The 24033-nt window shown below is 45.4% G+C and overlaps 1 protein-coding gene across 1 annotated transcript in view; it reads left to right on the top strand.

Annotated features, from left to right (window-relative positions):
- LOC110490338 (cyclin-dependent kinase 17) overlaps nt 1-23981 on the top strand; it is a 46520-nt gene extending 22539 nt beyond the window's left edge. The window contains exons 2-16 of the mRNA XM_021563668.3: nt 9575-9736; nt 10795-10959; nt 13687-13820; nt 15917-16042; nt 16252-16308; nt 16414-16528; nt 16931-17025; nt 17176-17238; nt 17336-17580; nt 19715-19812; nt 20036-20141; nt 20351-20393; nt 20576-20666; nt 20756-20833; nt 22432-23981. Of these exons, the coding sequence (XP_021419343.3) occupies nt 9610-9736; nt 10795-10959; nt 13687-13820; nt 15917-16042; nt 16252-16308; nt 16414-16528; nt 16931-17025; nt 17176-17238; nt 17336-17580; nt 19715-19812; nt 20036-20141; nt 20351-20393; nt 20576-20666; nt 20756-20833; nt 22432-22469 (1581 nt within the window). The 5' untranslated portion in view covers nt 9575-9609 and the 3' untranslated portion in view covers nt 22470-23981. The remainder of the gene's footprint in view (nt 1-9574; nt 9737-10794; nt 10960-13686; nt 13821-15916; nt 16043-16251; nt 16309-16413; nt 16529-16930; nt 17026-17175; nt 17239-17335; nt 17581-19714; nt 19813-20035; nt 20142-20350; nt 20394-20575; nt 20667-20755; nt 20834-22431) is intronic.
- Nucleotides 23982-24033: the final 52 nt, after the last annotated feature.

Here is a 24033-nt window from a genome sequence, read left to right as displayed (position 1 = left end):
CCTAACCCTTAAGCCTAAAATAAGCTTTTTCCTTATGGGGATAGGTGGAATGTCCCCACTTGTCTTCAGGTCCCCACAACGATAGTAAAACTAAAAACACACACTCCCCTCCTTCATTAACTATGTTTGTTTTAATGAGATCAACTCCAGCCGAGATGAGAAGAGAACCAGGTCATACCCGTGCAACACACACACACGCGCACACACACACATGCTTAAACCTGACATCAAAGCGTCCCTGCCTTCACCCTGCCTGGTACATGGTGGGTGTTAGGGCATGTGAAGGGTGGGGAGACTAATCCCCTAACACACACAGTGTTTCATAGATTTTCATTGGTAGATTAGTGGTTGACTGGCGAGGGGGGATGTGCTGCTGTATGTGTTTTATATGCGTTGGCCTGGGGCATATTTGAGGGCACAGATAGAAATGTATAGAGCTGATGTGATTCCTCACTCTTCATGACAGAGAGGCATGTCTGTTCTACACTATATATTTGTATCTGATCGTTCTTTGACGTTGTGCCCTATTGACCGGCACATCCAAGCCTGGAGGTAATTTGAGTTTACAGGATTAGGCTGGACGTACTGTGTGTGTGTGTGTGTGTGTGTGTGTGTGTGTGTGTTAGGATCGGGGTTGGGTACACTGCAGCCACAGATCCAGACAGTCATTGATTTGAATGATTCCTGCAATGCACACACATGCCATCAGGAATGACAGAGAAATGGTAAGGATGGCGTGTGTGCGTTTAGACAGACAGATGGTGTCTCAAGTCTACAGTCGTGGCCAAAAGTTTTGAGAAGTTAATTTCTGCAAAGTTTGCTGCTTCAGTGTCTTTAGATATTTTTGTCAGATGTTACTATGGAATACTGAAGTATAATTACAAGCATTTCATAAGTGCCAAAGGCTTTTATTGACAATTACATGAAGTTGATGCAAAGAGTCAATATTTGCAGTGTTGACCCTTCTTTTTCAAGACCTCTGCAATCCGCCCTGGCATGCTGTCAATTAACTTCTGGGCCACATCCTGACTGATGGCAGCCCATTCTTGCATAATAAATGCTTGGAGTTTGTCACAATTTGTGGGTTTTTGTTTGTCCACACGCCTCTTGAGGATTGACCACAAGTTCTCAATGGGATTAAGGTCTGGGGAGTTTCCTGGCCATGGACCCAAAATATCGATGTTTTGTTCCCCGAGCCATTTAGTTATTACTTTTGCCTTATGGCAAGGCATTGTTTGTCACCAAACTGTTCCTGGATGGTTGGGAGAAGTTGCTCTCAGAGGATGTGTTGGTACCATTCTTTATTAATGGCTGTGTTCTTAGGCAAAATTGTGAGTGAGCCCACTCCCGTGGCTGAGAAGCAACCCCACACATGAATGGTCTGATGGTAGCGCTCACCTTGTCTTCTCCGGACAAGCTTTTTTCCGGGTGCCCCAAACAATCGGAAAGAGGATTCATCAGAGAAAATGACTTTACCCCAGTCCTCAGCAGTCCAATCCCTGTACCTTTTGCAGAATATCAGTCTGTCCCTGATGTTTTTCCTGGAAAGAAGTGGCTTCTTTGCTGCCCTTCTTGACACCAGGCCTTCCTCTTTTTCCAAAAGTCTTTGCCTCACTGTGCATGCAGTTGCACTCAAACCTGCCTGCTGCCATTCCTGAGCAAGCTCTGTACTGGTGGTGCCCCGATCCCGCAGCTGAATCAACTTTAGGAGACAGTCCTGGCGCTTGCTGGACTTTCTTGGGCACCCTGAAGCCTTCACAACAATTGAACCGCTCTCCTTGAAGTTCTTGATGATCCGATAAATGGTTGATTTAGGTGCAATCTTACTGGCAGCAATATCCTTGCCTGTGAAGCTCTTTTTGTGGAAAGCAATGATGACGGCATGCGTTTCCTTGCAGATAACCATGGTTGACAGAAAAATAACAATGATTCCAAGCACCACCCTCCTTTTGAAGCTTCCAGTCTGTTATTCGAACTCAATCAGCATGACAGAGTGATCTCCAGCATTATCCTCGTCAACACTCACACCTGTGTTAATGAGAGAATCACTGACATGATGTCAGCTGGTCCTTTTGTGGCAGGGCTGAAAAACAGTGGAAATGTGTTTTGGGGTTTCAGTTCATTTGCATGGCAAAGAGGGACTTTGCAATTAATTGCAATTAATCTGATCACTCTGCATAACATTCTGGGGTGTATGCAAATTGCCATTATACAAACTGAGGCAGCAGACTTTGTGAAAATTAATATTTGTGTCATTCTCAACTTTTGGACACGACTGTATACTGTTGAGCTAATGATCTCAGAGGGAGTGAAAGAGAAATGTATACTACGTGACCTAAAGTATGTGGACACCTGCTCATCGAACATCTCATTCCAAAATCCTGGGCATTAATATGGAGTTGGTTCCCCCATTTGCTGCTGTCACAGCGTCCACTTCTGGGAAGGCTTTCCGCTAGATGTTGGAACATTGCTGCTGGGACTTGCTTCCATTCAGCCATGAGCATTAGTGAGGGTGGGCATTGATGTTGGGCGATTAGGCCTGACTAACAGTCACTTCAGCACCTCGGCGGTCCCGTTCTGTGAGCTTGTGTGACCTACCACTTCGTGACTGAGCCGTTGTTGCTCCTAGACGTTTCCACTTCACAATAACAGCACTTACAGTTGACCAAGGCATCTCTAGCAAGGCATGCATTTGTCGAACGGACTTGTTGGAAAGGTGACATCCTATGACTGCCAATGTTTGTCTACGGAGATTGCATGGCTGTGTGCTTGATTATATACACCTGTTAGCAACGGGTGTGGCTGAAATTGCCGAATCCTCTCATTTGAAGGGGTGTCTACATACTTTTGTAAAAATAGTGGAGATGGGTGGAGAGATGGATAGTTAGATAATCTTGGTCCTCTTCTTGTGTCTCTGTCTGTCTGATGTGAGGTTAGTGCTGTGTTAGGATGTTTTCTTGATGTAGTGGCTAACTGTATCCCATGTGTGTGAGAGAGAGACACACACACACCGCAACCTTCACTGCTAGCTGGCAGTGTGTTATCACTGTGTCCAGTATGGGATGGCGTGAGGGGGTTAGAAGGGTGGGTCCCGATCGTCCGAGGGGCGTCACCACGGCAACACAATGGGCAGGAAAACTGGCCTGGGGCAGAGAGAGCAAGGTGTTTCCTATGACCTGGCTTACTGCTGTGTCAGCATGCACACACACATACTGATACACATAAACACACACACTGATTCCCAAACCATACACTGATACATACACACATACTGGATTCTACATTTATGTATATTTACCATACACACACAAATCATACACTAACATATTCACACACAACACATAATTAATTGGTACTTACACACATACAATGGATCCTACACGGATGGATGCACACAAAACACAGCCATACCATCGGACCAGGCAGGTATTTGTGTTGCTATGGAATGTGGCCAGTTCTCCCAGTCTGTGGCCTTTTCACCTCCCATCACACTCAGCCAACCAGCCTGCCTCGGCCAATCACTGCAGCCGCTGGACTAGGTCTGTCACTGCAGCCCACCAATCACACAACAAGACACAACCACATGACGACCACTGCTGTTACTTAGGGTGTGGCCAATCTGAGGACACTGATGGTGAGGTCAGTGTGTTTTAAGTGTGTGTATGACTGCTATTCCTATATGTAGCTGATACTGTGGATTTGAAGCTCATCTCTGTATTGCACCTCTCATTATGTCATTTTAGCCACAGTAGATGGCCTTGATAAATTATGTATGAGTGTCTGCACGTGTGTGTGTGTTAATGCATTTTGCTTGCAATTAAGGAAAGCAGTATCATGTTTGGATGTTAAATTCCAGTTTAATTCGTGCTTTATGAAGGCCCTAGCTGAGTGCTGAGGGGAGGTGTGGTGACTGCAGTATTCATCTACTCATCATAAATATTAGATTAAAAGGAGGTGTAGTTTATTTATGAAGGTTGCTATTTTAGCCCACCCGTGTGTTCTCGGCCTCTACATACTCTTGCAGCTTAAGGTTTGGGCTTCTCACTGTCTTATGTGTGTTCATGTGTTGGTAGCATGTACAATATCAGTCCATACTGGAATAATAACATGGTCACTCCAACCCAGCTGTACCAATACCAAGATAAGGAAGCTAGCATGTTGCTATGTGAGCAACATTTGAGAGAGTTCTCAACTATATTATTCGTAGCCGTCTATTTACCACCACAGAACAAAGCAGGCACTAAGACCTCTCTCAAGGCCATAAGCAAAGAAGAAAATGCTCACCCAGAAGCGGCACTCCTAGTGGCCGGGGACTTTAACGCAGGCAAACTTAAATCAGTTTTACCAAATTTTTACCAGCATGTCATATGTGCAACCAGAGAAGAAAACAATCCTAGACCAACTTTACACCACACATAGAGATGCAGCAGTGTACAAAAGGGAGGGGTGTCAATGTAAATCGTCCAGTGGCGATTTTATTAATTGTTCAGCAGTCTTATGGCTTGGGGGTAGAAGCTCTTGAGGAGCCTTTTGTCCTCGACTTGGTGCTCTGGTACCGCTTGCCGTGCGGGAGCAGTGAAAGCAGTCTATAACTTGGGTGACTGGAGTCTTTGACAATTGTATGGGCTTTCCTCTGACACCGCCTATTATATAGGTCCTGGATGGCAGGAAGCTTGGCCCCAGTGATGTACTGGGCCGTTCGCACTACCCTCTGTAGCACCTTACGGTCAGATGCCAAGGAGTTAGCATACCAGGCGGTGATTCAACCGATCAGGATGCTCTTGATGTTGCAGCTGTACAACTTTTTGAGGATCTGAGGACCCATGCCAAATCTTTTCAGCCTCCTGAGGGGGAAAAGGTTTTGTCGTGCCCTCTTCACGACTGTCTTTGTATGTTTAGACAATGATAGTTCGTTGGTGATGTGGACACCAAGGAACTTGAAATTCTCGACCCGCTCCACTACAGCCCCGTCGATGTTAATGGGGGCCTGTTCGGCTCCCCTTTTCCTGTAGTCCACGATCAGCTCCTTTGTCTTGCTCACATTGAGGGAAAGGTTGTTGTCCTGGCACCACACTGACCGTTCTCAGTACTACCTCCCTATAGGCCGTCCGTCTTATTGTTGTCTGTGATCAGCCTACCACTGTTGTGTCGTCAGCAAACTTAATGATGGTGTTGACTGCGTGCCAAACACGACTCCATGGGTGAACAGGGAATACAGGAGTGGACTAAGTACAAGATGACTGAGGTGGTGTATTCCTCAATGCCATTGGTTGAATCCCGGAACATATTCCAGTCTGTGCTAGCAAAACAGTCCTGTAGCATAGCATCCGCGTCTTCTGACCACTTCCGTATTGAACGAGTCACTGGTACCACCTGCTTTAGTTTTTGTTTGCAAGCAGGAATCAGGAGGATAGAATTGTGGTCAGATTTGCCAAATGGAGGGTGGCGGAGAGCCTTGTATGCATCTCTATGTGTGGTGTAAAGGTGGTCTAGGATTTTTTTTTTCTCTGGTTGCACATGTGACATGCTGGTAAAAATGAGGTAAAACTGATTTAAGTTTGCCTGCATTAACGTCCCCTGCCACTAGGAGCACTGCTTCTGGGTGAGCATTTTCTTCTTTGCTTATGGCCTTATAGAGTTGGTTGAGAGCGGTCTTAATGCCAGCTTCGCTTTCTGGTGGTAAATAGACAGCTACAAATAATACAGATGAGAACTCTCTTGGTAGATAGTGTGGTCGACAGCTTATCATACGGTTCTCTACCTCAGGCGAGCAATACCTCGAGAATTCTTTAATATTAGACATCACGCACCAACTGTTATTGACAAATAGACACACACCCCCACCCCTGGTTTTACCAGAGGTAGCGTCTCTGTTCTTCCGGTGAATGGAAAATCCCTGCCAGCTCTACAGTGAGGGGAAAAAAGTATTTGATCCCATGCAGATTTTGTATGTTTGCCCACTGACAAATAAATGATCAGTCTATAATTTTAATGGTAGGTTTATTTGAACAGTGAGAGACAGAATAACAACAACAAAATCCAGAAAAACTCATGTCCAAATTTTTATAAATTGATTTGCATTTTAATGAGGGAAATAAGTATTTTACCCCCTCTCAATCGGAAAGATTTCTGGCTCCCAGGTGTCTTTTATACAGGTAACGAGCTGAGATTAGGAGCACACTCTTAAAGGGAGTGTGTAAAAGACACCTGTCCACAGAAGCAATCAATCAATCAGATTCCAAACTCTCCACCATGGCCAAGACCAAAGAGTTCTCCGAGGATGTCAGGGACAAGATTGTACAGTGCCTTGCGAAAGTATTCGGCCCCCTTGAACTTTGCGACCTTTTGCCACATTTCAGGCTTCAAACATAAAGATATAAAACTGTATTTTTTTGTGAAGAATCAACAACAAGTGGGACACAATCATGAAGTGGAACGACATTTATTGGATATTTCAAACTTTTTTAACAAATCAAAAACTGAAAAATTGGGCGTGCAAAATTATTCAGCCCCCTTAAGTTAATACTTTGTAGCGCCACCTTTTGCTGCGATTACAGCTGTAAGTCGCTTGGGGTATGTCTCTATCAGTTTTGCACATCGAGAGACTGACATTTTTTCCCATTCCTCCTTGCAAAACAGCTCGAGCTCAGTGAGGTTGGATGGAGAGCATTTGTGAACAGCAGTTTTCAGTTCTTTCCACAGATTCTCGATTGGATTCAGGTCTGGACTTTGACTTGGCCATTCTAACACCTGGATATGTTTATTTTTGAACCATTCCATTGTAGATTTTGCTTTATGTTTTGGATCATTGTCTTGTTGGAAGACAAATCTCCGTCCCAGTCTCAGGTCTTTTGCAGACTCCATCAGGTTTTCTTCCAGAATGGTCCTGTATTTGGCTCCATCCATCTTCCCATCAATTTTAACCATCTTCCCTGTCCCTGCTGAAGAAAAGCAGGCCCAAACCATGATGCTGCCACCACCATGTTTGACAGTGGGGATGGTGTGTTCAGCTGTGTTGCTTTTACGCCAAACATAACGTTTTGCATTGTTGCCAAAAAGTTCAATTTTGGTTTCATCTGACCAGAGCACCTTCTTCCACATGTTTGGTGTGTCTCCCAGGTGGCAAACTTTAAACAACACTTTTTATGGATATCTTTAAGAAATGGCTTTCTTCTTGCCACTCTTCCAAAAAGGCCAGATTTGTGCAATATACGACTGATTGTTGTCCTATGGACAGAGTCTCCCACCTCAGCTGTAGATCTCTGCAGTTCATCCAGAGTGATCATGGGCCTCTTGGCTGCATCTCTGATCAGTCTTCTCCTTGTATGAGCTGAAAGTTTAGAAGGACGGCCAGGTCTTGGTAGATTTGCAATGGTCTGATACTCCTTCCTTTTCAATATTATCGCTTGCACAGTGCTCCTGCTCTTTTTGTATCCAAATCCGGCTTTACACTTCTTCACAACAGTATCTCGGACCTGCCTGGTGTGTTCCTTGTTCTTCATGATGCTCTCTGCGCTTTTAACGGACCTCTGAGACTATCACAGTGCAGGTGCATTTATACGGAGACTTGATTACACACAGGTGGATTGTATTTATCATCATTAGTCATTTAGGTCAACATTGGATCATTCAGAGATCCTCACTGAACTTCTGGAGAGAGTTTGCTGCACTGAAAGTAAAGGGGCTGAATAATTTTGCACGCCCAATTTTTCAGTTTTTGATTTGTTAAAAAAGTTTGAAATATCCAATAAATGTCGTTCCACTTCATGATTGTGTCCCACTTGTTGTTGATTCTTCACAAAAAAATACAGTTTTATATCTTTATGTTTGAAGCCTGAAATGTGGCAAAAGTTCGCAAAGTTCAAGGGGGCCGAATACTTTCGCAAGGCACTGTAGACCTACACAAGGCTGGAATGGGCTACAAGACCATCGCCAATAAGCTAGGTGAGAAGGTGACAACAGTTGGTGCGATTATTTGCAAATGGAAGAAACACAAAAGAACTATCAATCTCCCTCGGACTGGGGCTCCATGTAAGATCTCACCTCATGGAGTTGCAATGATCATGAGAACGGTGAGGAATCAGCCCAGAACTACACTGGAGGATCTTGTCAATGATCTCAAGGCAGCTGGGACCATAGTCACCAAGAAAACAATTGGTAACACACTACGCCGTGAAGGATAGAAATCCTGCAGCGCCCGCAAGGTCCCCCTGCTCAAGAAAGCACATATACATGCCCATCTGAAGTTTGCCAATGAACATCTGAATGATTCAGAGGACAACTGGGTGAAAGTGTTGTGGTCAGATGAGACCAAAATGGAGCTCTTTGGCATCAACTTAACTCTCTGTGTTTGGAGGAGGAGGAATTCTGCCTTTGGCCCCAAGAACACCATCCCCACCGTCAAACATGGAGGTGGAAACATTATACTTTGTGGGTGTTTTTCTGCTAAAGGGACAGGACAACTTCACCGTATCAAAGGGACGATGGACAGGGCCATGTGCCGTCAAATCTTGGGTGAGAACCTCCTTCCCTCAGCCAGGGCATTGAAAATGGGTCGTGGATGGGTATTCCCACATGACAATGACCCAAAACACACGGCCAAGGCAACAAAGGAGTGGCTCAAGAATAAGCACATTGACTAGGCCACTCCAGGACCTTAGTCTCCAGACCTTAATCCCATAGAAAATCTGTGGAGGGAACTGAAGGTTCGAGTTGCCAAATGTCAGCCTCGAAACCTTAATGACTTGGAGAAGATCTGCAAAGAGGAGTGGGGCAAAATCCCTCCTGAGATGTGTGCAAACCTGGTGGCCAACTACAAGAAATGTCTGACCTCTGTGATTGCCAACAAGGGTTTTGCCACCAAGTACTAAGTCATGTTTTGCAGAGGGGTCAAATACTTATATTTCCCTCATTAAAATGCAAATCAATTTATAACATTTTTGACATGCGTTTTTTTCTGGATTTTGTTGTTGTTATTCTGTCTCTCACTGTTCAAATAAACCTACCATTAAAATTATAGACTGATCATTTCTTTGTCAGTGGGCAAATGTACAAAATCAGCATGGGATCAAATACTTTTTCCCTCACTGTATATTGTCAGTTTCTTCGTTCAGCCACGTCTATGTGAAACATGAGATGTTAGTTTTTAATGTCCCGTTGGTAGGATAATCTTAATAGTAGCAAGTAGAATGGAAGGCATTGGGAGTTTACTCCCTCGCCTCCGACTTTTCAGAAGGATCCCCGATATGCGTCTCCTTTTCCGACGTCTTTTCTTCACACAAAACAAAACGTTTATTCCAGTCCGCGGTGAGTAATCGCTTTTCTGATGTCCTGACGTTATTTTCGGACATACGAGACGGTAGCAGCAACATTATGTACACAATAAGTAAAAAAAAATAGAATAAATAATAATTCACAATTGGTTGGGAGAGTGTAAAACGTCAGCTATGTTCTTCAGCGCCATCTTTTCTTATCGAGACAATTACAAGTTACTTGTTTACGCCTTGCCACCTAAAACGTGTGTGTGTGTGTGTGTGTGTGTCCAGTGCTGACCTTTGCCATCTGTGCCCTACAGGCCCTGCCAGCCCAGCAAACCCTGAGGAGTGTGTGATGGAGAAGATGAAGAGGTTTAAGCGGCGTCTGTCTCTAACGCTGCGCTCCAGCCACACCATAGACGAGTCTCTGTCTGAACTGGCCGAGCAGATGACCATCGAGGACGGCGGCAACAAGGACAGCGGTCAGTAGGCGCGCGTGTGTGTGTGTGTGTGTGTGTGTGTGTGTGTGTGTGTGTGTGTGAGTATTAGATATTGTATTAGTAAACAAACGGAGCACACACACACACGTCTACTGTGCTCTGTGCAAGTCCCAGTGATGAGAGACTGATGATGTTACTATTATGAAGTGACTCTTGACTGAATGCCAGTAGAGAAGGATACAGCCAGCCAGTGGACACACACACTAGGGCCCTTTGGTCACCCCGAGGATACAGCCAGCCAGTGGACACACACACTAGGGCCATTTGGTCACCCCGAGGATACAGCCAGCCAGTGGACACACACACTAGGGCCCTTTGGTCACCCCGAGGATACAGCCAGCCAGTGGACACACACACTAGGGCCCTTTGGTCACCCCGAGGATACAGCCAGCCAGTGGACACACACACTAGGGCCCTTTGGTCACCCCGAGGGTACAGCCAGCCAGTGGACACACACACTAGGGCCCTTTGGTCACCCCGAGGATACAGTTGAAATGTTTGATGTAGCTGGCAGCCAATGGTATCCTTTCTTGCCATCTGAAGTGATTAGAGTGAGGGAACGGGGTGAGAGACATCGAGAGGGGAAATTGACACACAGGGAGAGCGAGCAGCAGTGTGAATGATTGTGTCCTAGAGAGTAGCTCTTTATGTCCTTATGTAACAACAGAAGCAGCCTGGTGAGATGAAACGCCTACTGGGACACACACACACAACGCACGGGGACGGAAGGTGACGCTGCCACAATGTTTGTGGAAAAGACATCACACAGAAAAGGAAAACACTTTCACAAACACTGCAACACCAAAATGTCTGAAGCTAACATCCTCTGGCCTACTTTAGGTTGCATAAGTGTTCTTTTCTGCTGTTTTTATATAAAACAAGGAAGCACTCTGTTTACTGAATTCTGCTCAACAGAAGACCGAACAGTACATTAACTACTTGTACAAATGACTGATTGATTCATTGGTAGATTGCGTGATGAATCGGATGGATGGATAGATAGATGGGCAGATTGATTGACATATTGTTTCTCCTTGCAGAGCCGATCGTGCGTAATGGGCGACCGCCCTCCTCCCACAGCATGCACTCGTTCCTGCACCAGTACACCGGCTCCTTCAAGAAGCCCCCCCTCCGCAGACCACACAGTGTCATCGGAGGAAGCCTGGGCTCCTTCATGACCTTCCCCAGCAACGGCAGCCGCCTCGGTGAGTTACACAGAGAGCGAAACAAACAGACTCGGAGATGCACAAGCACGTATACACTAACGGCACACATGCTCGCACAAACACTCATATGCACGCGCGCACATGTCATACACACACACTCATTCAAACATGTAGCCATATTTACAAATGACACACCCACTAGCAGCACCACTATAAGCAACCTGTTCTCCTTCATGGTCATGCCACCCGGTCGTCACCCGGCTGCCAAGGTGAGTTGCCGTGGAGATGGGCATACTCGTGCCTATGCACCAGGAAGTGACAGAGAAAGAGCAGATGGCGACAGAGGACAAACAGGAAGTTAGTCATAGCCCCTGAGAGTTCCATCCTGACATGGTCATGGTGTGACTTTTCATCACACACAACACCAGACTCGTCTGTCTCTCCATCTTTATCTCCAATCTTCCTCTCAATTATGTGTTTTTGCACGAGTCAACTGTTCTCATTCTACACTGTGTGCTTGTGCGGGTGTATATTTGCATCTAAAAGTTTGATGTTTGTGTGATTTCATACATTTGTGTGTGTCTGCGGACAAATGTTTTCCCTGCATTTTCTCTGAGCCATCACCATGACGATAGCTGTTCTCTGGTCTCCAGGGTGAGCCAACTATTTTGGTCTGCGGTCTTGTCTATAAGTTGTCATGAGGAGCGTCACCTCAGACTGAACTGTGTCCCAGTTAGTTACATGGGTTTGGGGATATTGGGGGGGGAACAGACAATCAGGCAAGTCTTTCTGGGACAAGATGGAACTAGATTAGTACACACTGTCATGTACCGGTTTACCTCAAAGGAGAGAGGGAGAAATAGGGCCAAAGAGAGTGAAGTTGGAATGAAAGGAGGGGTCTTTGGTAGGCAGAGAAGGAGATTGACGGCTGGAGAGAGAAGCAGAAAGGAGGGAGATGACAGTAGTGTGGTGTGCTGGATGATATGGGATGGTATGACGACAGGCTGCTGGGTTGGAGGTGGGGCTGCGGGATAATGAAAGAAGGGAACTTGAGAGGTTGTAGGATCAGGACCAGGCCATAAACTGTAACTGTTGACAGAATGAGATAAAGCACTCCTCTCTCGGTCTCTAACTTATTCTCTCATATTCTTAGACTCTTCTAAGAATTCATTAGACTTTTCTAATGACTGCTTTGCCTGGTTCACCAATTACTTTGCAGACAGAGTTCAGTGTGTAAAATCAGAGGGCATGTTGTCCGGTCCTCTGGTAGTCTCTATGGGGGTGCCACAGGGTTCAATTCTTGGGCCGACTCTTTTCTCTGTATATATCAATGATGTTGCTCTTGCTGTGGGCGATTCCCTGATTCACCTCTACGCAGACGACACCATTCTGTATACTTCTGGCCCTTCCTTGGACACTGCGCTATCTAACCTCCAAACGAGCTTCAATGCCATACAACACTCCTTCCGTGGCCTCCAACTGCTCTTAAACACTAGTAAAACCAAATTTATGCTTTTTAACCGTTCGCTGCCTGCACCCGCACGCCCGACCTAGCATCACCACCCTGGATGGTTCCGACCTAGAATATGTGGACATCTATAAGTACCTAGGTGTCTGGCTAGACTGTAAACTCTACTTCCAGACTCAAACATATATCAAACATCTCCAATCTAAAATCAAATCTAGAGTCAGCATTCTATTCCGCAACAAAGCCTCCTTCACTCACGCCGCCAAACTTACCCTAGTAAAACTGACTCTCCTACCGATCCTCGACTTTGGCGATGTCATCTACAAAATAGCTTCCAACACTCTACTCAGCAAACTGGATGCAGTTTATCACAGTGCCATCCGTTTTGTTACTAAAGCACCTTATACCAACCACCACTGCGACCTGTATGCTCTAGTCGGCTGGTCCTCGCTACATATTCGTCGCCAGACCCACTGGCTCCAGGTCATCTACAAGTCCATGCTAGGTAAAGCTCCGCCTTATCTCAGTTCACTGGTCACGATGGCAACACCCACCCGTAGCACGTGCTCCAGCAGGTGTATCTCACTGATCATCCCTAAAGCCAACACCTCATTTGGCCGCCTTTCCTTCCAGTTCTCTGCTGCCTGTCACTGAAACGAATTGCAAAAATCGCTGAAGTTGGAGACTTTTATCTCCCTCACCAACTTTAAACATCTGCTATCTGAGCAGCTAACCGATGGCTGCAGCTGTACATTGTCTATCGGTAAATAGCCCACCCAATTTACCTACCTCATCCCCATACTGTTTTTATTTATTTACTTTTCTGCTCTTTTGCACACCAGTATCTCTACCTGCACATGACCGTATGATCATTTATCACTCGTGTTAATCTGCTAAATTGTAATTATTCTCCTACCTCCTCATGCCTTTTGCACACAATGTATATATACTCTTTTTTTTTTTTTTTTTTCTACTGTGTTATTGACTTGTTTATTGTTTACTCCATGTGTAACTCTGTGTTGTCTGTTCACACTGCTATGCTTTATCTTGGCCAGGTCGCAGTTGTAAATGAGAACTTGTTCTCAACTGGCCTACCTGGTTAAATAAAGGTGAAATAAATCAAATAAAAAACAGCATACTGACTCAGTTTGACACAAGCTATAGCAAATCCATGCCATGTTTATCTCATAGAAGATCACGAGTGTCATTTGCCAGGCAAAATGTTGAAATTGAGCAAGTTCAGCTTCTAAACTGTAACTCTTCCTCCCTCTTTCTCCTCTTCCTCTCCTCCTCCCAAGACATCGTCCATGAGAACCTGAAGATGGGCTCAGACGGGGAGAGTGACCAGGCGTCTGGGACGTCGTCGGACGAGGTGCAGTCGCCCACCGGGGTGTGTCTGAGGAACAGGGTGCAACGACGCATCTCCATGGAGGTACACCCTCACACCACCACCACCAACCCCTGTCGCTACAGAAGGGAACTACACCTCTCCCGGCTCCCCATCTCTGTCTTCTCCTCCGCTCTTTCTCTGTTGGTGTGGTGGGGATGAGAGATAAGCAGGGAACACTTTTAAGAGGCTTTCACTGTTTGACTCTGAATACTGATATGAAACCTGTACCAGTGAGGAAGAGGGTAGAGCGATCGGGGGAGAGATGTGGAGGGAAAGGGAGGTAGTGGGATAGAGAAAGGAAGACGGAGATGGAGAAAGATGAGGGTTGATGGCAGGCAGGGTGGAAAGTATGAGCTGGTTCAGGCCACAAACAGACGACTGACTAATGGAATGTTGTCATGTGACAGTAATCTGCGGCACGCTTGGCCTCTGACTGCTGGCATTCCAGACGATCCCCTGCCACATAGCTGGTCAACAATCATGAGAGTAACTTCGGATGGAGAGAGACTGCTCCACATAGCTCAGTGAGAACCTGGGGTTTAAAGCAGGACTGTCTTTAAAAAGATACGAATCCCGCTGAAAACGTACTGATGTGGCATCAGTATGAATTCGAAACAGTTATTCTAGTGTCAAAATTTACTACAAAGTGTAAATAGGATCATTTTGGTCATAAAGTTAGTCTCATCCGTGCTTCACAACGGGTAAATTAAGGTTGAGTTTTAATTTAACGATGTCCATTTGCCCACTAACATGGGGTGAACAGCTGCGGTGATTGCTCTCTATCCACTCGCATAAACAGTGACAGACTTGCCCAGCAGTTCCGGCTTTGTTTACGTAAGACAGTGCACTGACAACGCGCACTTTTTTACTTGAAAAATACTGCACCAAACACTTTGGTTAGATGTAAATTTGTGTAACTAAAACATCCTCGGCAACAACTTTAATTAATTAATTAATTAATTACAGATTTATTGAGTTATCTTAGATTCATTTTGGGGATTTTGAGGAAGTTTAATTCCACGTCTACAATGTCTCATAGGTAACCAACACCTCCAATACTGAAATCTTGTTTTTCTAATAAGCAACAAAAAAACACACGTGCCAATCGGCGAATGTTCAGTCGCTCTTTAAGCCTGGGGATGTTTTTCCTTTCATCTCTGTGACTCGTTTTTGCTTTTTTCTGAATGTGTAAGCTGTGTTCTTTTTGCTATTTTCTATGTGAGTGAATGCTGTGAAGTATGACTTAGTTCCTGGTGTCCCATGGACTATTAGAATTTCTACTACATATTTAGTGCAGGGTTCATGCTAGTCTCACTGGTTCTGTTTACGGAGTTCCTATAGAATCACTGGTAGGAATGCTGTTTCCTTAGCCTGGTGACATTCTGCCACCTGGTGGTCAGTCTGGAGAAGTGTAAACAGTACTTGACTACCTGTATATCAGTATTATGGTATTACACACACACACACGCGGATTTACCTATTTCTCCTTGATGCCAAGTGTTTATTTTAATAGTCTGAGCGGAGGCACAAGAGGTGCTTGACCTTTTTAGATGGGAATCATCAGGTATCTGAATAATAACACACACACACGTCATCTCGGTTACTACATCTAACCAGATTCACACAAACACTCATGTGGGTACATATCATTCGGCCCATTTTCTCCCCCCTTTGAAGCGGCGTGTTTATGGGGTTAGTTGGCTGTAACAATACACTGATTCATATCACGAGCTATGGCGAGAACATGATGCTCTCTTTTGATCTGTTTCTATGGGGGAGAGATGGCAGGCGGTACACAGGTGTTGCGTGATATCCATGGTGGGTGTGTGAAGATGCTTGTTTGCTTATCTATGTTTTTGTCACTCTTGTTTTGTGTCTGAATGTGCGATGCCATGTTTTCTCTTCAATAATGATTTTCGTGTATGGATTATTTTTGTATAAGTGCCTCTATTCTTCTGTCTCTTTCTGGAGTGAGTGGGAGGGGAGAGTCATTTCTAGGACAAAGTGTGTGGGTGTAGTCATGGAGCTTTCTGCTGTCTACATGTCTCACACACAGACAGACGCAGTATTCGATAGGACACATGATATATGTGTATGTTACGCCTCTAACCCAATTGTTTGTGTGTGTGTGTGTGTAGGACCTGAACAAGCGTCTGTCTCTGCCTGCTGACATCCGTATCCCTGACGGTTACCTGGAGAAGCTGCAGCTGAGCAGCCCTACCTTCGACCAGCCCCTCAGCCGACTCTCACGCAGGGCCTCACTGGTACGTGTGTGTGATTGAAGGAATATAACATTATTGCCCTACAGTGTTCAGGTACCGCCCTCCTTTCTGGCAACAGGCATGAGGTTGAATTGGACTGTCTCTGTATGTAATTTTGTGTAGTGAATGAAGAAAAAACTGTACAAACGTCATTCAACACAAAAAAGAAGACAAACAACATGGAAGATGATCTCTTTATTTGTGTTTTTCAGTCAGAGATTGGTTTTGGGAAGCTGGAGACCTACATCAAACTGGACAAACTGGGAGAGGTCAGAGAACACACAAACATACTCCTATAAAATCAGAAAACATGCTTTTCACAAGAAAGTTATTTTGTTTTGAGTCCGGTCATAACCAGTTAGTTTTTTCTATAGGGGACCTATGCTACAGTATTTAAGGGGCGCAGTAAGCTGACTGACAACCTGGTGGCGCTAAAGGAGATCAGGCTGGAGCACGAAGAGGGAGCACCCTGCACTGCCATCAGAGAAGGTGAGTCTATACCTCTCTGCCTTTCCTCCTCTCTATCACTTTATGCCTGCTTCTCTTCTGCTCTCTCATCCTCCCATTACTGATTTCAATGCTACATTCAATCTTTTATTTTTTATCACTCTTAGCTCTTTCTCATTCACTATTGTTTTTAGTTTTTATTTGACCTTTATTTAACTAGGCAAGTCAGTTAAGAACAAATTCTTATTTTCAATGACGGCCTAGGAACAGTGGGTTAACTGCCTTGTTCAGGGGCAGAACAACAGATTTTTACCTTGTCAGCTCGGGGATTCAATCTTGCAACCTTTCGGTTACTAGTCCAACGCTCTAACTACTAGGCTACCTGCCGCCCATTGTTCCTTCTCTTGCTCTCCCTCATCCCTCTCTTTCCTTCCCTCTCTCCAGTGTCGTTACTGAAGGACCTGAAACATGCCAACATCGTGACCTTACATGACATTGTCCACACAGACAAGAGCCTGACGCTGGTCTTCGAGTACCTGGTGAGAATCACTAAATTGCTCACACTTCATGCTGGTCTTTGTAGTCAAATATCTGCCCCAATTATCTGAGGAGTTTATCGTCTTAAGTAGGCTGTTGTACATGTACTTCCTGTCCTGTCTGACTGACTGCTGTCCTCACTTCCTGTGCAGGATAAAGACCTGAAGCAGTACATGGATGACTGTGGGAACATCATGAGTATGCACAACGTCAAGGTGAGTATGACCAAGACGAATGACCTAGCACTCACTGTACTGGAAGTCACTTGCATAATAGTGGTTAACATTGCACGTGTTGTTTGTGCGGTTCTAGATCTTCTTGTTCCAGATTTTGCGGGGGTTGGCGTACTGCCACAAGCGGAAGGTTCTCCACAGAGACCTAAAGCCCCAGAACCTGCTCATCAACGAGAGAGGGGAACTCAAACTGGCTGACTTCGGTCTGGCGCGGGCTAAGTCTGTCCCCACTAAGACGTACTCCAACGAGGTGGTGACTCTGTGGTACCGGCCTCCTGACGTCCTGCTAGGCTCCTCCGAGTACTCCACACAGATTGACATGTGGTAAGAACACTACACCTGACGTCCTGCTAGGCTCCTCCGAGTAATCCACACAGATTGACATGTGGTAAGAACACTACACCTGACGTCCTGCTAGGCTCCTCCGAGTACTCCACACAGAGTGACATGTGGTAAGAACACTACATCCTAACAAGCTACGCCAAGGGTAAACAAATCCTACTCTGGAGGTCCGGAGTAGTGCTGTTTGTCTCTTCTACCTGATAATGAATTGCACCCACCTGGTGTCCCAGGGCTAAATCAGTCCCTTATTAGAGAGGAAGAATCAAATAAAAAGCCGTGGCTGGCTTTGAGGTCCAGGTTTTTAGGGCCCTATATCCTTACACCCTAGCAACCACAACCACTTCATTCAATGTATTTTACACATACAGTGCCTTGCGAAAGTATTCGGCCCCCTTGAACTTTGCGACCTTTTGCCACATTTCAGGCTTCAAACATAAAGATATAAAACTGTATTTTGTTGTGAAGAATCAACAACAAGTGGGACACAATCATGAAGTGGAACGACATTTATTGGATATTTCAAACTTTTTTAACAAATCAAAAACTGAAATATTGGGCGTGCAAAATTATTCAGCCCCTTTACTTTCAGTGCAGCAAACTCTCTCCAGAAGTTCAGTGAGGATCTCTGAATGATCCAATGTTGACCTAAATGACTAATGATGATAAATACAATCCACCTGTGTGTAATCAAGTCTCTGTATAAATGCACCTGCACTGTGATAGTCTCAGAGGTCCGTTAAAAGCGCAGAGAGCATCATGAAGAACAAGGAACACACCAGGCAGGTCCGAGATACTGTTGTGAAGAAGTTTAAAGCCGGATTTGGATACAAAAAGATTTCCCAAGCTTTAAACATCCCAAGGAGCACTGTGCGAGCGATAATATTGAAATGGAAGGAGTATCAGACCACTGCAAATCTACCAAGACCTGGCCGTCCTTCTAAACTTTCAGATCATACAAGGAGAAGACTGATCAGAGATGCAGCCAAGAGGCCCATGATCACTCTGGATGAACTGCAGAGATCTACAGCTGAGGTGGGAGACTCTGTCCATAGGACAACAATCAGTCGTATATTGCACAAATCTGGCCTTTATGGAAGAGTGGCAAGAAGAAAGCCATTTCTTAAAGATATCCATAAAAAGTGTAGTTTAAAGTTTGCCACAAGCCACCTGGGAGACACACCAAACATGTGGAAGAAGGTGCTCTGGTCAGATGAAACCAAAATTGAACTTTTTGGCAACAATGCAAAATGTTATGTTTGGCGTAAAAGCAACACAGCTGAACACACCATCCCCACTGTCAAACATGGTGGTGGCAGCATCATGGTTTGGGCCTGCTTTTCTTCAGCAGGGACAGGGCAGATGGTTAAAATTGATGGGAAGATGGATGGAGCCAAATACAGGACCATTCTGGAAGAAAACCTGATGGAGTCTGCAAAAGACCTGAGACTGGGACGGAGATTTGTCTTCCAACAAGACAATGATCCAAAACATAAAGCAAAATCTACAATGGAATGGTTCAAAAATAAACATATCCAGGTGTTAGAATGGCCAAGTCAAAGTCCAGACCTGAATCCAATCGAGAATCTGTGGAAAGAACTGAAAACTGCTGTTCACAAATGCTCTCCATCCAACCTCACTGAGCTCGAGCTGTTTTGCAAGGAGGAATGGGAAAAAATGTCAGTCTCTCGATGTGCAAAAATGATAGAGACATACCCCAAGCGCCTTACAGCTGTAATCGCAGCAAAAGGTGGCGCTACAAAGTATTAACTTAAGGGGGCTGAATAATTTTGCACGCCCAATTTTTCAGTTTTTGATTTGTTAAAAAAGTTTGAAATATCCAATAAATGTCGTTCCACTTCATGATTGTGTCCCACTTGTTGTTGATTCTTCACAAAAAAATACAGTTTTATATCTTTATGTTTGAGCCTGAAATGTGGCAAAAGGTCGCAAAGTTCAAGGGGGCCGAATACTTTCGCAAGGCACTGTATAAACTTTGATTAAGTGCTCTGCGTCCTAACTCCTTCATCCTACTCCCTAGCCTCTATTTTCGTGTGTGTTTGTGTGTGTGAACAAGCTGTGTGTAATTCTCTCTATCTTTCTCTCTGTGTGTGTGTAGGGGTGTGGGGTGTATATTTTATGAGATGGCTGCAGGTCGGCCCCTGTTTCCTGGCTCCACCGTAGAGGACGAGCTCCACCTCATATTCAGACTGCTGGGTGAGGACAGAGTACAGCCTGATTCGGATGTTACAGCCTAACTAACCCACTGACCTAGCGCCACCTAGTGTCTGCTAAGGGACGAACACACTAACACAACCACAGAACTCTCTAAATAAGCAGGAGAGTCCTCAGACATGCTGCTGATGATGGGGACATTATTTGAGCGTTAACTAAACGTTGGTAGAGCGTTATTTGAAGACGGTCCCCTCTCTTTCTCCAGGCACGCCATCAGAGGACAGCTGGCCAGGGATCTCTGGCGTCGAGGAATTCAAATCCTACAACTTCCCCAAATACAAACCTCAGCCGTTCATCAACCATGCGCCCAGGTAGCTTGTGTGCGCGCGCGTATATGAGTGTGTTTGAGTGCACACGTTTCTGTGTGGGTTTGTGAATGCGTATATGTGAGTGTGTTTAGTCAGTACATGAGGCAGGAAGTCCTGTGGAACTTTAGTAAACCAACTCTCCACTTCCTTCCTTCCCATCAGTCACCACCGACTGACATTAAACCCTGTGATTCTCTCTCTCTCCTTTTTAGGTTGGACACAGAAGGCATTGAGCTAGTGTTATCATTCCTGAAAGTGAGTTTCTCTGGCTACATTTTCCACACACTGTGTAACCTACGCAGTTATACGCTGAACCACTGGCATGCAGTACTGATAATTAACAACAGGGGGCACAGTAGTCACTTCTGCCTCACTGATTCGGTTTCAGTTGTTGCTGTAATGTCAGTGTGTTAACTGTTGGTCTCCCTCCTCTCCAGTATGAGTCCAAGAAGAGGATCTCAGCAGATGAAGCTATGAAGCAGGCCTACTTCAAGAGCCTGGGGACACAGGTCCACACACTGCATGAGAGTGAGTCTCTAAACCTGGGGATGGTCTTGTCCTCTGAATGGCCTGGAGATACACTCACACATAATTACAACCCTCTCTCTCTCTCTCAGGTATATCAATATTCACTCTGAAGGATATCCAACTGCAGAGAGACCCTGGCTATCGGAACTCCTCACACCTAGAGTCAGGTGTGTAAAACACACACGCACATCTTCTTACCTGGAGCTCTATAACTGTTATGACAGACATGGAACTCTATCTCTCTTTCTTATCCACTCCATCAAATCAAATCAAATGTTTTTATATAGCCCTTCGTACATCAGCTGATATCTCAAAGTGCTGTACAGAAACCCAGCCTAAAACCCCAAACAGAAAGCAATGCAGGTGTAGAAGCACGGTGGCTAGGAAAAACTCCCTAGAAAGGCCAAAACCTAGGAAGAAACCTAGAGAGGAACCAGGCTATGTGGGGTGGCCAGTCCTCTTCTGGCTGTGCCGGGTGGAGATTATAACAGAACATGGCCAAGATGTTCAAATGTTCATAAATGACCAGCATGGTCCAATAATAATAAGGCAGAACAGTTGAAACTGGAGCAGCAGCACGGCCAGGTGGACTGGGGACAGTAAGGAGTCATCATGTCAGATGGTCCTAGGGCTCAGGTCTTCCGAGAGAGAGAGAGAGAGAGAGAGAGAGAGAGAATTAGAGAGAGCACACTTAAATTCACACAGGACACCGAATAGGACAGGAGAAGTACTCCAGATATTACAAACTGACCCTAGCCCCCCCGACACATAAACTACTGCAGCATAAATACTGGAGGCTGAGACAGAAGGGGTCAGGAGACACTGTGGCCCCATCCGAGGACACCCCCGGACAGGACCAAACAGGAAGGATATAACCCCACCCACTTTGCCAAAGCACAGCCCCCACACCACCAGAGGGATATCTTCAACCACCAACTTACCACCCTGAAACAAGGCTGAGTATAGCCCACAAAGATCTCCGCCACAGCAAACCCAAGGGGGGGCGCAAACCCAGACAGGATAACCACATCAGTGACTCAACCCACTCAGGTGATGCACCCCTCCCAGGGACGGTATGAGAGAGCCCCAGTAAGCCAGTGACTCAGCCCCTGTAATAGGGTTAGAGGCAGAGAATCCCAGTGGAAACAGGGGAACCGGCCAGGCAGAAACAGCAAGGGCGGTTCGTTGCTCCAGAGCCTTTCCGTTCACCTTCCCACTCCCTGGCCAGACTACACTCAATCATATGACCCACTGAAGAGATGAGTCTTCAGTAAAGACTTAAAGGTTGAGACCGAGTTTGCGTCTCTGACATGGGTAGGCAGACCGTTCCATAAAAATGGAGCTCTATAGGAGAAAGCCCTGCCTCCAGCTGTTTGCTTAGAAATTCTAGGGACAATTAGGAGGCCTGCGTCTTGTGACCGTAGCGTACGTGTAGGTATGTACGGCAGGACCAAATCAGAGAGATAGGTAGGAGCAAGCCCATGTAATGCTTTGTAGGTTAGCAGTAAAACCTTGAAATCAACCCTTGCTTTGACAGGAAGCCAGTGTAGGGAGGCTAGCACTGGAGTAATATGATCAAATTTTTTGGTTCTAGTCAGGATTCTAGCAGTCGTATTTAGCACTAACTGAAGTTTATTTAGTGCTTTATCCGGGTAGCCGGAAAGTAGAGCATTGCAGTAGTCTAACTTAGAAGTGACAAAAGCATGGATTTATTTTTCTGCATCATTTTTGGACAGAAAGTTTCTGATTTTTGCAATCTCTCCAGGCAACAGCAAGAACAGAAGACAGAGCATGCTCTTCTAGACGGTCTGCTCCCGCCGCTCCAGGGTGGAGCTGGTTCCTGTTGCTATAGTAACCGACTCTCGCTTGGGATGAGAATGAACAGGACAGAGCCCCCTCTCGCATGAGCCCCTCACCCCTGGAGAGACCCCCTCACCCCCATAGAGCGAGTGAGTCTGGAGTTGATTGGGGAGGGAGAGATGAACTACGTTTATTTATTTGAAGATATGGAAGGGGGGTAGGGGGTATATTTTGCTGCTAAACTACTACTGTCTGTATTTAACACGCAGTTTGTGTATATGATTATGTGAACTCCGACACCATGCACAATCGACCAGTCGCTAAGGTTACTATTGTTATTGATATGAATTATGGTTATTATGATTCCACTGATGATCTCGATGTTGTTTATCATAGCTGTTACCTTTGCTGTTGTGCATGTCGTTGTGTTCTGAGACTGAATGCCTTCTTAGCATTTTTTTCTCAAGTACTTTCTCAAGCTTCCTCTGATGGCAGTGTGACTGAAGTGAGACCAGACCAGTGCAGACTAGGAGAGAGGGACTGGGAGTGTCTGGTCCTCAACTGGAAATCTTTCATCTGAACTGAATAATTTCCCGGCCTCCCTCTCATTCTCCTTGACCTAGAACGTTTCAGGAGCCAGACGGGGGTTAGGAAGGGGTCAAAATGGGGTTGAGATGGGGTCCAGTTGTCAGGAGAGCACAACGACCGTCAGTTTTTTAGCCAACGAATGGGACCACAGCAGAAGGTGGAGTTTGACTCCCCAGGACATTTCCGGTCTCCCTCGCTGCTTGTCATGGCAATAGGAAAGCGGCGATTAGGGAGGAGAGAAACACAGTAATGTGACCTCCCGAAGGAACCCATCGGTCTCTCCCTCTGTTTCCCCCCAGGATGGTCTTGACTTAAGTTATTGTATGCAAGTTCTTAATTTTCTCTTCTTGCCTTTTTGGAGGTCTACAAATACCGGCTGTTTTTGTGCATCATCAATAACTGTAAGCAGTTACTAGTTTTTTGAATGGCTCTCTACTCTGTAGCTGGCCATGGGAGTGGGGATGTACCATGATTTCAGGGCAATACTAGGATGACTGGTGCTTTAAAATGGCTGACTTGATTTGACAGTATTAAGAGATTTTTGTTTTCTATGTTTGACCTTTCCTTGTGAATACAGTGTCGTGTGGCATGTCAAGGGGCAGCAGCTTCGCCTCTCAAAGGAGAAAAAATACTTGTTGTTTCAGTCTGCATTGGACCACTTGTCTCTATTTCCAGCGTTTGTACACATTTCAAATTGAAATTTTAAATAGACTTAAGCCGCTGTGTGTGTTTAACTGACAGTGTTGTATATTAATATTGTCATACTGTACTTTTTCAAGTTTAAGAATGACCTGAGCTTACCTGACATGGAATGCCAGCTGTGGTAACTCAACCTCTCTGGGACACTGACAGTTGGTGGTCCTGTACCTCTTTTTACTGGAACTATTTATTTCTCATAATCACAGTAAAATGTGTCTGTTTGCTAAATACATTTTGTCTTTATTGTGGTTTTCTGGGTGAAATTGCAGTAGCTGATGAC

This window comes from Oncorhynchus mykiss, chromosome 15, assembly GCF_057628025.1.
Source record: "Oncorhynchus mykiss isolate SJ-2025 chromosome 15, ASM5762802v1, whole genome shotgun sequence".
In the NCBI taxonomy this organism is placed as follows: Eukaryota; Metazoa; Chordata; class Actinopteri; order Salmoniformes; family Salmonidae; genus Oncorhynchus; species Oncorhynchus mykiss.
The sequence above is the reverse complement of the archived record's forward strand: the minus strand, read 5'-3'. Positions and strand labels throughout refer to the sequence as shown.